The sequence below is a fragment of the Daktulosphaira vitifoliae genome, unplaced genomic scaffold, assembly GCF_025091365.1.
Source record: "Daktulosphaira vitifoliae isolate Bord-2020 unplaced genomic scaffold, ASM2509136v1 Scaffold_1, whole genome shotgun sequence".
Lineage (NCBI taxonomy): Eukaryota > Metazoa > Arthropoda > Insecta > Hemiptera > Phylloxeridae > Daktulosphaira > Daktulosphaira vitifoliae.
This window is the reverse complement of record NW_026099572.1, coordinates 73,012,530-73,026,106: the sequence shown is the minus strand read 5'-3', so window position 1 is coordinate 73,026,106 and position 13,577 is coordinate 73,012,530. Positions and strand designations below refer to the sequence as shown.

The 13,577-nt window shown below is 22.7% G+C and overlaps 2 protein-coding genes across 2 annotated transcripts; one reads left to right on the top strand and one right to left on the bottom strand.

Annotated features, from left to right (window-relative positions):
* Window positions 1-6,041: 6,041 nt before the first annotated feature.
* LOC126904547 (39S ribosomal protein L44, mitochondrial) lies at window positions 6,042-8,045 on the bottom strand. Its single transcript, XM_050683664.1, has 6 exons — window positions 7,727-8,045; window positions 7,515-7,641; window positions 7,194-7,451; window positions 7,032-7,116; window positions 6,419-6,728; window positions 6,042-6,346 (listed from the first exon to the last, which is right to left on the bottom strand). Exons 1-6 carry the CDS (start codon window positions 7,779-7,781, stop codon window positions 6,120-6,122), a joined length of 1,062 nt encoding a protein of 353 aa, XP_050539621.1. The 5' UTR covers window positions 7,782-8,045; the 3' UTR covers window positions 6,042-6,119.
* A 169-nt stretch (window positions 8,046-8,214) lies between these two features.
* Window positions 8,215-13,467, top strand: LOC126904541 (RNA-binding protein 41-like). The gene is made up of 6 exons (XM_050683650.1): window positions 8,215-8,438; window positions 9,394-9,564; window positions 10,080-10,341; window positions 10,399-10,704; window positions 11,847-11,997; window positions 13,241-13,467. Exons 1-6 carry the CDS (start codon window positions 8,284-8,286, stop codon window positions 13,327-13,329), a joined length of 1,134 nt encoding a protein of 377 aa, XP_050539607.1. The 5' UTR covers window positions 8,215-8,283; the 3' UTR covers window positions 13,330-13,467.
* The last annotated feature ends 110 nt before the right edge of the window (window positions 13,468-13,577 follow it).

The window sequence follows — 13,577 nt, the reverse complement described above, 5'->3', positions numbered from 1 at the left end:
CACAAAGTATTTAAACAATCTCCTTTATCGGCTAAATATTTATATATAATTTAATATATATATGTGTGTGTGTGTGTGTGTCAGAGTTTCCGGAAAACTTTCAAAAGTTAAGTTGAAAAAGTTAATTTTTTGTGAAAAAGTTGTCTTTTTAAATCCCCCCCTGTAGGCAGGTAAAAAGTCAGATTTATAAAAAAAATATACCAAATGATAGGTAAAGACATCATGCATCTACAAAAAAAAGAATTATATTGATCCATACATCTTTCAAAAAGTTATAGCATTATAAAGTTAAAAATATAAAAAAGAATTTTTTTACAAAAATCGTATTTTTTTTATTAAGTTTAATGTCTGTTTTCACCATGAAGATAAAATAAAGTCCGAAATTTTTTTTTACCATTATAAAGTATATTACATTAGCTTTAATTTAAGATATATATAAAAGTGTCAGACCTTCCGGAACACTTTCAAAAGTGAAGTTGAAAAAATTAATTTTTTGTAAAAAAGTTGTCATTTTAAATCCCCCCCTGTGGGCAGGTAAAAAGTCAGATTTATAAAAAAAATATACCAAATGATAGGTAATGACATCATGCATCTATAAAAAAAAAGAATTATATTGATATGTTTATTTTTAAAAAAGTTACGGCAGATTTTAGTAAAAAAAATTGAAAAAATTTCGAAAATTACCCATTTTTAAATTTGTAATTTTTTCGGAGGTTTCCCCCATTTACGGGGAACGAGGGAATTTTTTTCAATTTTTGAGGGTAATGTCTTCGACTAGGTACGATTTGTGATATTTTGACGTATCGTTGAAAGAAATCGGTTCGGTGAGAGCTGAGAAAAAGTGGGCAACAGACACAAAAAAAAACACATCATAGTAATACCAATACCTTTTCAGCTTCGCATGCTAAAATGCGGATACATATTTCAGAAATCATGTAATCATTATCAAAAATTTTTATTTTATGTTGAAAATTTGAATTTTCTAATGAATGAACACTTAATAATATTTTATCGAAAATTGTGATAATACAATAGGACTTAATTTAGATTTTTTTTTTTTTGCTGTAATAATTGCTAATTACAACTAATTATAATTAGATTAAAAAATGCTTTAGTTAAAAACTAAAGTATTCATTTACTGGTGGTTTTATCTTATTTATAATATTGAGTAATATAAAATGTCTGCTGAAGTTTTTTGGACAATTGTAGATTTTATAAAATTAATTGGATTTATTTATGTGATACTTTAAATACTTATGTATAAATTATTGAATCATGATTTGAACCGGATTTCAGTATAAAATATGCATTATTAATGGTAAACTAACAAGATGGTGTACTTAAATAATTTTTTTTCATGGAGTGGTTATGATAAAAATTAACAACCCCCTCAGAATTCTTTTCAGTAAACGTTTATAAAAATATGTAATTATTTAAGTTTTTAATACATTTTTGTTAAAACATGATGTTTTTTACAGCTGCAGCGATGAGTCGTTTTCCAAACATAAGTCACTTTATGTAGGTGGTAGCTGCCAGAAACAGCATTTATCAGTGGCTAGATTCATTTAAATATTTTTGTGTGTTATTTTTCAACTTTTAGGCATTAAGATATCATATCAATAAGCTAGTCGTTGCCGTCATCCTATCATACTCACAATTTATTTATCACCTCTATTTACTACCAAAAGAGTCTATTAATCTCTGTATCCGTTAAAATGCTGGATACTAAGAGGATTTTTGTTGACTATCGTCTTAGGCTAAATTTAATTAAAAAATTACCTGGACCAGATTGAGCTATGATACCATCTTCATTGCACTTCTTTTTCTTTGAAATACAACACGTCAAATATCTTACCAACCGACCAAATATACTATTCCTTTTCATTCTTTTAGTATTATAAACAGCAAAATCAATATTACAAAATAATTGTTTTCAAGTTAATAAAGTTAACAATAATAAAATATAAGGAAAAAGAAATAATTATTCTTCACGAACTTAATAACAAGCTAATATATGTTTTGATTATAAACATCAAACATGTTGGGTTATCCAACTGGTATCAATGGCAACTTATATTTTACTATTTTATGATTATAAGATATTTAAATAATTGCATTTAATTCAGAGATTTTCAAATATACAATATTACTATACTAATAGCTACTAACACACAAAAAATTCGTGTGAAATTATAAAATATTACTTGTTTTAAGTAAGCATCAGTATACATAATTTGAATTATGGTTCATATTATAAATTACACAAGTTAAATAATATTTAATGTTAAAATAAAATCTCTAAATGTTCACCATTTATATGATGAACAAATAACATTTTTAACGTTGAGTAACTTGAATACTATTTTCGAATTTAATTTCCAAATAACAGTAAATATGATATTTAATCAACATTGTTATGATAGTTGCATTGACTTCAGTTCTCTTTTAACTAACTTATTTTGGTCGTTTATTTGTAAAAAATTTATATAGAGGACCTGAAAGAAAATTATGCACATTGTCTTCAACTTTATATAACATATTTTTACGTTTTTAAACAAAAAATAGTATACATTTGAATTTAAGATGTACACATTACATTATAGTTCACGATATCAGAAATTTTAATTATTTGAATCTAGTTTCTAATTTTCTATTTAAATATGCAAGTGAAATATGTAAAATTTGACTTAGAACATCCATATCTAAATAATAGAAATTATAATAAGATTCAAAACAAAGTAGTACAAAATGTAACTCTTGTGGATGATTAAAAATTTGAAACCGTTCATTTTAAAACGACTTTTTCGAGTAGGCGCAAGTAAATGAAGAACTTTAATTTAAGCTCACTAGTCTCATTGAATATTTACTCATCATTTCATCTCTGATATATAGTTAATTGATCCTATGTTAACTTAAAAAAATTAAAATTTTACAAGGTAATACTGTATGAAGCAGTTTTTAATAGTCTGCTGCACTGCAACAGTTATTTTATACAAGAATTAAAATACATCATTTCGACTTACTAATTACGGGAGAGCCTTGTCAATGACAATGACAAGTTGTCATGCTATTTGAATTATTTACACGAATTATTTTGATTCATAATATATATTCTAATAAAATAATAAACTTGTAAGAATCCTTTTATTTTTTATTATACTCTCTGGTAAAATATGTTACTTTTATGTTGCTCGTGATATCAGCATATGGACATATGAGCATTTAATTCTTAAAGCATATGCTTTAGAAATTTCTGATCTTTTTGATAAAATGTATTTTTATTTATCTTTATTCGTAAGAAAAATATTTACCTTTCTAAATATAATAGTACATAAAATATTTTGTTTTAACTAAAATAAAAATTTTAATTAAATTTAAATTTACATTTTTATTATTTGTTGATGAATTTGTAAAAAAGAAAACACACATATTGATTTAAACGTGTTCACTGGACTTCATGTAACAGTATAATAATTAAATGTAAGTACCTCTATTCGGATTAATATTTTTTATAGAGGGAAGTGATACTTCTCAAAATTATATTGTAATCTGAAATTTAGTTTTACAGCACAAAGTGTCTTTTAACATTGAAGTTAATACATTTAAATAATGTTGTATATTGTATGCTAATTAACAATTAAATTAAAAAAAAAATTTAACTTGATTAATTTATATCCCAACATTTTTTTATTAGTTCAAAAAATTAGTATACAGTTAAAAAAAAAATTTTATTTTAAAATTAAAATCACATTATTTTTGAAATTTGTTTTAATTTCAGTAGAACTATTTTATTGCTAACATTTTTTAAATATATTTTAAATTAAAATAATAATACAACCAGAACTAGAATATAACATAAATGCATTCTCATTTTTCAAAATTAAAATATAATTTCCTTAAATAATTTTCAAAAACAACATTTTTATCATTTAAATTTTGAACAAGCGTATTTGAATTTAGTTTATATATATACTAAATTCAAATACACGTGTTCAAAATTTAATAGACTATAGACTATATTCTATAAAAACCGAACTATGTTATGAATATTAATTTCTAAGTTACTAATAATAATTTATTGTAAAGCGCCTATTTTTATACATAATTATCAATGAGATAGATCGTATGTTTGTAATTTTCTTATATTTTTTGTATAAATTATTTATGCTCTTAGATATATATTTTTATGAATACAATTCTTAGTGGAGTATTTAGAGGGGCACTTGTTTTTCTGCTATAGACTGTGTAATGTTGTTAAAGAAAATTTTAATTTTCTTCCTCTCTCTATTATGAATTTTTAAATACGTCCCGATGTCTATTATAGTACATACGAGGTGTATTTTCGTTTATGATTAGAGCTAACCTAATTTAATAAATTAAAATTAAAAATTAAAAAATGTATACATTTAAATATTTTAGTAAAACAGTGAAATATTGAGTTTTTATTATTTTTGTTTTTGTTAATTAAAATTTTACTTGTAGATTTTATTTTAGAGTAGCTATTATATAAATATGTTTTTAAGAAAAATTTTGATACCAAAAACTCTTATTTTAATTCAGTCATTTCGTTTCTATAGCATATTTAGCAACTGATAGCTCCGTTTAGCAAACGGAGCCACTTGTGAAGGAGTCGCAAACCGAAACATTGCGTATTAGGCACTGCCGTGTTAACAACTCGGCCACACCGTCTCTCTTAGTTCACATAATAGACTTAAATTGAAAATGTTATAATTATCATAAGCATTGTCTATTCCATTTTGGCAATCACAAATAATAACTTTTTAATAAACTAAAAAATAAGTATATTTTACAGAAAACATTGTACGATTTTGAGTTTTTAAATTATTTTGAACATGAATTTATTTCCATAAAATTAATTAATACACATACATTTAATTATTAAAGTTCATTTGTATAACGGAATTTTTATCAAAAAATTTAAGTACTTACATATACTATAATGCGTGGTAATATAATAGATTTTTTTTACTTTAAAAATGTAGAATTAAGAATATAAAATTAATTTTCTTTTTTGCTACTGCATTTTGTATATATATATAATAGCAAATATATTTTATTTTTGTGATGGAGTAATTCTTCAACGCTTTATGTATACAAATGTTCCAAAAAGTAAGGAAACATGTAAATTTATACGAATAATAATGTCATTAGAAATATATTTCCTTTCTTACTGAAAGGAATATAATATATATTATATAGTAGGCAATGAAAAAATTAATTTATAAATTGTTGCACATAAGTTAGATTGGAGGGAATGAACAATATATATTTATAAAGCAATTTTTATGAATTCAATTTTTTGTTCACTAATGAATTAAGTGAAACAAAATTAAACTTTAGTACTGGGCCAATCCGAGTGAGTTTGTGGAATATGTTATGCGCATAAAAATAATTATATTTTAAATTAAAAAAAAAATTTATTTTCAGTGAAAAATGTTTTTGATGAGTAAAATAAAAAGGTCACACACAGGGCGACATAGTTCATAAAAATCGAAATGTGTCACAGGGTGTCCACTTCCCTATTAAAAAGTTTAGTTAATTAATAAATCAGTTAAGTATCAAAAAAATTATTTATTCAGTAAGAATAGTTTTTCTACTTCCCATATTTCTAGTTTTGGTTGTTCATTAGCAACCCAACANTCCCATATTTCTAGTTTTGGTTGTTCATTAGCAACCCAACAAAACATGATAAATTCTTTAAAGAGTGTTATAGATCACCTATTTTTCTTAAATCCTTAGTATAAAAATGTTAAAAGTATGTCTTTATTTTTAACTGCATAAGAAAGATAATTGTTATTCAAATTTTAGATTAAGGATATTTTTAGTATCATTGATGTATTTGTAATTTGAGATCTATTAAATTTGTTTAAGTTATTAAAATAAAAGCAGTTAACTCTATTTACTTATAATCAACATTATAATTTAAAATAAATCCAATTTTAGTGAAAATCATATTACAGGGATATTTTCATTAATACAAATATACAAAATTATTAAAAATTATGACAAACTAAACAACATTTTAAAATATAATATATATTTTGTAAAATAATATTTATTAAGAAAAAAGTTACATAAAACCTAACTCTGTAATCAAATTAGTTTATATTTGTTATTTTCAATTGATGCAATTTATAATAAGTTGGTCTCACAGGAAGCTTTTTTTGTGACCATTCATTAATGAATAGATTACTTTCAGTACTGGAACATAGTTGATTGAGTTCTAAATTAAATGGAATCAGAGTAGTTTCTAATGTATTAAACAAATGGCGTAAACTATCTTGAGCAGCCATTTTTAATGCAATGTCAACTGTTTCTCCAAAACCTTTTTAATGTTGAAAAATTAAGTAAATTATTAAAATTCAAATTAAAAATTAAATAAAAATAGTATAAGTACCAAGACCGATCATTTTTTTAACAGGTAGTGTAAATAAACCCACTCTAAAACATGCTAATATTGTATTTTTGCCAGCTAGTCCAATGAGTCTTGGTTCAATTTTATCAATACCGTCATTCGATAAAATATCTTTAAGCAATTTAATGGGGTCTTCAGGCTTCCAAATTGTATGAATATCTTTATCAGCTAATTGTGTTAAAATAAAATCTCGAACAAATAAGGCGGCTTGATTTTCACCAGAACTTTCAATTATTGCACCTACTAATGCTTTTAATACATTTGCCAAAGTAGATTTTTCTACAGGAAAATCCTAAAAAAAAAATTAAGTTAGATTTTTCAACTATACATATTTTTTTTATACGTTTGCTGCTTATAGTATTCAGTCCCTAAGAGAAGGTTCCTCCTTAACTTTAACACAAATACTCTGCAATAGGTGGTTAGTCCAATTAACTTTACGGATGGTACTTTATTTACTGAACTAATCTCTTGCTAAGTAACCAGAGTTGCTGGTGACTTATGCATGGCAGTATGCATCAGATTTTGACACATTACTGGCATAACCATACTATCTCTTTTATTTCTCTATTTATGTTTAAATAAAATATATACTTACAGAACATAGTATAAGTTCAGAGGTTCCTATATGAAAAGATACATTAGAAAGTGTATCAATATTAGTAAGAAATCTATGAATTTCCCTAGAACCATAAAAAATTAAAAAATCAATACATAAATGAAAAAAATTATTTTGTCTATAATATTTAAATGTACATACAATATGCCTTCTTCTGGTAATTTTGGAAATACAGTACGTAAATATCTCTTAACAAAATCATCAATAAATGAAGAACCTTTTTCTGCCAATTCTCTATTATCAATTAAATCAATAAGTGGTTTTTCAATACCAACTTCTTTTTGTTTTTCTTCTTCATTTATAATGTAAGATCTTTCTGTAAATACACTTTGTAGAAGATTATTATCAAAACGTTCTCCAAGACGTTTACTAAATGCATAAAGTTCTGTATCATAATTCCTGAATCAAGCATGTGGAAATTTAATATAATTAAGTTTTACACAAAAATGAAGTTTAATATACCATTCAAGGAAATGTTTACGATGAACTGGCTTTTCGGGGTCTAATTTATTCTTTCTACGTTTCAATTCTTTAAGTGTAGGAGCAAGCCATCTATGAAATGGTTGTTTAAAATCAATAATATTGTTACCTACAAACAATAAATATTAAAATTTGAACAGAAAAATAGTAATTTAATCAAAACAATAATACTTCAAAATCAAATAATTACTTACACTGGTTATTTTTTAATAAATTAAAGAATGTATTTGATACTTTTAAAGAAAACATTTGAAAAATATTTTAATTATTTCATAAATACTAAACTAATGAGGAATTACTTTTTTTTTATTTCAAATATTTATTTTATTTTGATTTAAGCAAAATTAGTAAAATTAGTATCAATTTATCTTCTTGTCTATGCACAAAATTGTCCGACCTCAAGATCATGTGATTCTTTAGATATGTTATCACTAAGGCGCTATATTTATTCTATATAGAGCCCTTGTTACTAGCCAATTGTTTAATAACATAAATACTTAAGAAAAGTAAATGCACCTTGTGTATAGATCTATATGAATACTAAGCACACATAGTAAATAAATAATTAATTAACTATTAATTAGATTACAGTATATATTTTATTATTAGAATAGATCACGACGATTATATTCTTATCTATAATCGTGTAATAGATAGAAAATAACTGTTGATAACCATCTTATCAATTATTAAACAACTACAAATATTAGTTAAATTTTTTATTCTTATTTTGTTATAACTTAATTTTGTTATGGCAGCTTTTCAGAGAATTAATTCAAAAAATTCATCAAGATATTTAAATCTAACCGATTTTGAACGTCTTGAGTCTCACGTTGAATCAGAGGGAGATTTATTAATAAAAAATTTAGCGTCCAAACAAGTGAATACAAATCTTACTTTTGAAAAGTAATATTATAATAAAAATTTTCTTTATATAAGTTATTTTAATAGGTAAATTTATACAATTGAGTCTAGAAATGTCATATATTATTTATAATTACAATTTATTATTGCAATTAATATCATCTACAATGATAGTTTTTTAGAAATATAATTAAATTAAAATCAATTTTACTTTTTACATTATTTATTTAATACTAATGAAAGTTATTACTTTTCTATATTACATAGCATTTTATATTATCTACAAACGTTTGATAAATATATAACTTTGGAAAATTCATAGAGTGAATGCACTGGAGCTAACATCTAAGTTAATATGTTTTGCATGATAAAAATATCACTAGATACTACTATCATACCAATATTTTTTTTGATAGTTTTTTGTTAATATTTTATTACTCAGTTTTTTTTTTCGACAAAATTTAACATATTCATGGGAAGAATCATGTCTTCTATATATCCACTCACATTATGTATACATTGCAACAGTTACATGTATTATAAATTATATAGACCAAAGAAAATAAGTGAACACATCCTATTTTTGAATATAGCAAAACTTCCTATAATGATTATGATAGAATATTAACTAACTAATTGTTTTTTTATTTCAAAAAAATCATTTTAAAATAAGAAAATAATTTATCTAGTGAAAAATAAATCCAAGTATATAATTAGTAATTCAAAAAGTAATTTTTTTAAACATTCATATAAATTATGATATGAAATCATAATTATACTGATATTTATTAATCACATTATTACTTTTCTGATGAAGCATTATAAATTTATACTTCATTTAATTTGTTAAATTAAAGTTTTAATGGATAAACTTTTGTTTTGTTCAAGTATTAGCATAACAAATATTTATTTATTTATAAATAAGAGTTCTTACTAGCTCTAAGAAATTATTAAGGATTACTTTGATTTTAAAATTAGTAATAAATTTTATTTTTAGACAACTAGCTCAAGAGCGAGATTTTATCACCAGTCATGAATATGTTCCTATTACTGAATGTATTCAAGGAACAGTTAAATTACCTGAATTTTGTTCGAGAGTAGAAGAAGCTATTGCTCTAGAAAAATCCAACTCTGATGAAAAGGAGCTACATAGTGTAAAAATTGCTGAGTTAGTCCAATATTTTTATTAAAATATTTAAAATCAACTATAATTTTCAATTATCTTTAGTCCTCTACATTTTATATATATATATATATTATAAAAATTAAAATTTATAAAAATATGTATTACTATATAAACTATAATACTACTATAAACAAACATTTTACATAACTAATATTAATTTACTTATAACCATGTTTCAATAATATATAAATTTAAAATACTAAATTATTTTAAATATTGTTGAAAGGTGAGTAAAATGAATAAATTATTGATTAAGAGCCCAAATTTAGTGGATTGAGTTGAAAACCTCCTTTTGACAAACAAATTAAATTTTAAAGATACGATTTTATATAAAATGAAAAATATAGTAATTATTTTAATTATGTAAAACTTCATTGAAAAAAGTCTAAGCATGCTAGTGATAAAGTATTATTGATATTAATTTGTATAAAATAGCATTATTAGAAATGATTTTCATCTAAAAAATATTTATTACATTTAACATATTTTTTTTTCAGCTGTTTGAGCAGACATGAACGAGAGTTAGCACTTTGTGTTAAACCTAATAGTACTGAAACAAAATTATTACAATTTGCTTTATTGTGTAGGGGTGATCAAAAGTCCCCTTTAAAATCACATCCACCTGATCATCCAATAAATAACCTATCTAAAATATTTGAAGAAAAATTTAACCATCTTGATGTATGTCCAATAAAAACTTCAAAAACAATTCTCCGTAAACGTAGACAACTGCTTCAATCTATTTCAAAACCTGTCAATGTAAAATTTTTTACTTAATACTTTAAAATAACATGAATTAATAAAAAAAATTTTTAGGTACCTGAAAAACCTATTAAAAATTTAAAAAGACCATACTCTTTATGGGATTTAAAAGAAAAATATTCTGAGAATCGAAGTTCAAAAATTTATTCTTATGAAAATAATAATACTAATCAGTGTATAGGAGAATTAAAAATTGAAAATAAATCTCATTCTATTCAAAATAAAATCCCAGTTAATGGACAACATTTTATAGCAAGCCGCTTACTCTCAAGCTATACTAATAACTTTCCAAAAATTACTCAAGAAGAAATTAAATCTTTACCTCATTTCAAAAACTATCAAATTGGTGATCCTTCAAAAGTTAGTTTATTGATATTAGAATACATTATGTTATTATATTTTTCATATAATAATACCAAATCAATATATGTATATGCATCAGAGATCAGTTCAGGCATTAAAAATACATCCTGATCTCAAATTTATATATATATATATATATTTATATTTTATATAAGTATTAAGCCCAATCCAATAATAAAATATTGTTATTGTAATTAAAAGGGTTATATTTTTAAGTTTATTTCATTAAATTTCATCCCTAAACTTTAAACATATTTATATATATTTAAATTTATAAATTTTTTCTATGCATTTAGTAACAAGAAAAGTATTTTTTGGCAAAACTATGACATTAATGCTGAATAAGTAAACCTTGTTTCTATAGCAACAAATCCAAAACCAAAAAATGTCAGTTTCTCATTTTAGTTTTTTAATATAATTTTATAGTAATGAATTAAAGTATTAATTTAAAAAGATCAATTCATTTTATTTTGTTTACTTAATGAAAATTTCTTTCGAAAATTAAATTTACCTTAATTGATGAAAACCATTCTTGCAATTGTTGAAATATCTAAGATATTTAATAGATAATATTTAATTTAAATAGTCAAGTTTATAATAGCTGAAGTAAATTTTATTCTATAATAGAACATTATTTCAATTTCTTTCAATAATATATTTTAACATGCAAGAATGGTAAAGTAATTAAATTTTTTTTTATTAGATTGATGTTCTATGAAGGGAATAAGAAATGACTATCAAATACTATTTATAGTCTAATAAAAAAACTTAGAGCCTATATACAGAGTGTTCAATAAGTAAGGAAACAAGTAAATTGTTACAAACAATGAGAACAATAGAAACCCCGTTTCCTTAATTAATGAACACACTATATAAACAAATTAATGACTTTACTTCTTATGTAACAATAGAATGTTATTGTAGGAATGCTTTTTTCCCCATTGTAATGTTTGTATGATTTCAATTTATGAAACATTTAATATTCAATAATAAAATATTAACTTTTTTCTTGTGTTTTAGCTGAGCCTAGATAAACAATATGATAATAGTAAAGTTTTAAATATGTATTAGTATTAAAAAGTTGTTTTATTTGTTAGATAATATGTTAAAACTTGAAAATAATATATTTTTAATTTCAGATTCTTTATATTAAAAATATAGCTAAAAATGTAAATGAAAAACATTTAATATCAATTTTTGAAAAATATAAAGAAAAACAGGCTCAAAGTATTATTTACCGATATATGAAACAAGGAAGAATGAAAGGCCAAGCATTTGTTGAGTTTGAAAGTAAGAAAACTGAATAATAATGAATAAACTTCTTTATTTATGAAAAACGTATTATGTTTGATTCTCGTCAATTTTACTATTATTATTTGTAATATTTTTGATAGTATATCAAAGTGTAACTAATGTACTAGTAAAATATGCATGTTGCCATTTAAAAAAAATGAATTTTGTATCCTTGTAAGGTTAAGGGATAGAACAAATTTAATAATTTATAAATCGAAAAATATATACTAATTCAATAAGCCAAAAAAAAAAATTTCTTAAAATTATTTAAAAATAAATTATCTCCTGCTCATATTGTACTATAGGTTCATTTGGCAGAAGTTTAAAGTCTATTAAAGATTTCACTAGGGTGCCTTTTTCTTAGTTATATATATTCAAAGACTAGTATTTAGCTACTTTATGGAAAGAGAAATACTCGATAAATTATTAAACTAAACTTACTCAACCATGATAATAAAAACAAATTTCCAGTTAAAAAATAATAATTTCAACTGTTAAATAAAAACGGATGTTTTATTATAAACTTTTTAAAATTATTTTACAAAGTAATTTACATAAACATTGAAATTAGGAACATTTAAAAAATATTGATGAAAAATTATTTAAAAAACTATTATATATATACAGGGCGGAATAGATATAATGACTGCTTTTATAACTTTTGTTAAAATTAAATTTTAAATTAATATTAAAATAGTCAGTGTATAGCACTTTTCTTTAATAAAATGATTAATTGGACCATAGCAATTGTAAGACGAATATTTATTGAACTACAAGAATTTCAATACATGCAATGGTTATGTTACATGATTAGATACAGCTTATACTGGTGTATATTTAGTACTTATATTCCACCACCAACTCTCCATAACCACTTAATGTAATAAAATATTTGTAACTCAAAAAGTAATTTTCCTAATATTGTTATTAAATATGTTTATAATTTTATGAAAAAAATTTCTATGAACTGGCTATTTTATAATTAAAAATTTTAAAAAATTAATAATTTTTTTTATTATTAAAAATACATTTTAAATTAATAAACAATTAAATAATAATAAATACAATTAATAATTAAAATGATATAAATGTAGTCTAAGAATGTATTTATTATACATCTAAAAAAAACAATACAGCAAAATGTTGATTGTATTTAAAGTTATAGTAGTTGTCAGTTTGATCTATTTCACTTTATATACTTGATTTTATTCAAATACTTTATAATATATTTTAATTTTAGATTTTGAAATTGCTCATCAAGCATTACACGAGAATAATGGTATCATAGTAGAAGGAAAACCATTAGTTATATCATTTGGAAAAAAATGATAGCAATAAGGAAAGGTTTTACTAGTTTTATATTTCATTAAAATTGAATATCATTATTATATTGATATTAATTACATTAATAATAATACCTATTATGTATTATCAGCTTAAATATTATAATAAATTACTATAAATTAATATGTTTTCAATAAATTAAGTCTTAAATAAAGTCTTTACATACATAGTTGGCAAACAAAATAGTTCATTGAAAAAATTGATGTTTGACACTATTTTTAAGTTACTATATG

What these genes read in the sequence shown, in the direction of transcription:
- LOC126904547 (XM_050683664.1), bottom strand. Translation starts at nt 7,781, where the DNA reads ATGTTTTCTTTAAAAGTATCAAATACATTCTTTAATTTATTAAAAAAT. An exon ending in TTACCAGAAGAAGGCATATT is followed by an intron (nt 7,117 to 7,193) that starts GTATGTACATTT and finishes TTATGGTTCTAG; the next exon opens with GGAAATTCATAGATTTCTTA. An exon ending in TAAAAAAATGATCGGTCTTG is followed by an intron (nt 6,347 to 6,418) that starts GTACTTATACTA and finishes AACATTAAAAAG; the next exon opens with GTTTTGGAGAAACAGTTGAC.
- LOC126904541 (XM_050683650.1), top strand. Translation starts at nt 8,284, where the DNA reads ATGGCAGCTTTTCAGAGAATTAATTCAAAAAATTCATCAAGATATTTA. An exon ending in ACAAATCTTACTTTTGAAAA is followed by an intron (nt 8,439 to 9,393) that starts GTAATATTATAA and finishes TTTTATTTTTAG; the next exon opens with ACAACTAGCTCAAGAGCGAG. An exon ending in CTATTTCAAAACCTGTCAAT is followed by an intron (nt 10,342 to 10,398) that starts GTAAAATTTTTT and finishes AAAAATTTTTAG; the next exon opens with GTACCTGAAAAACCTATTAA.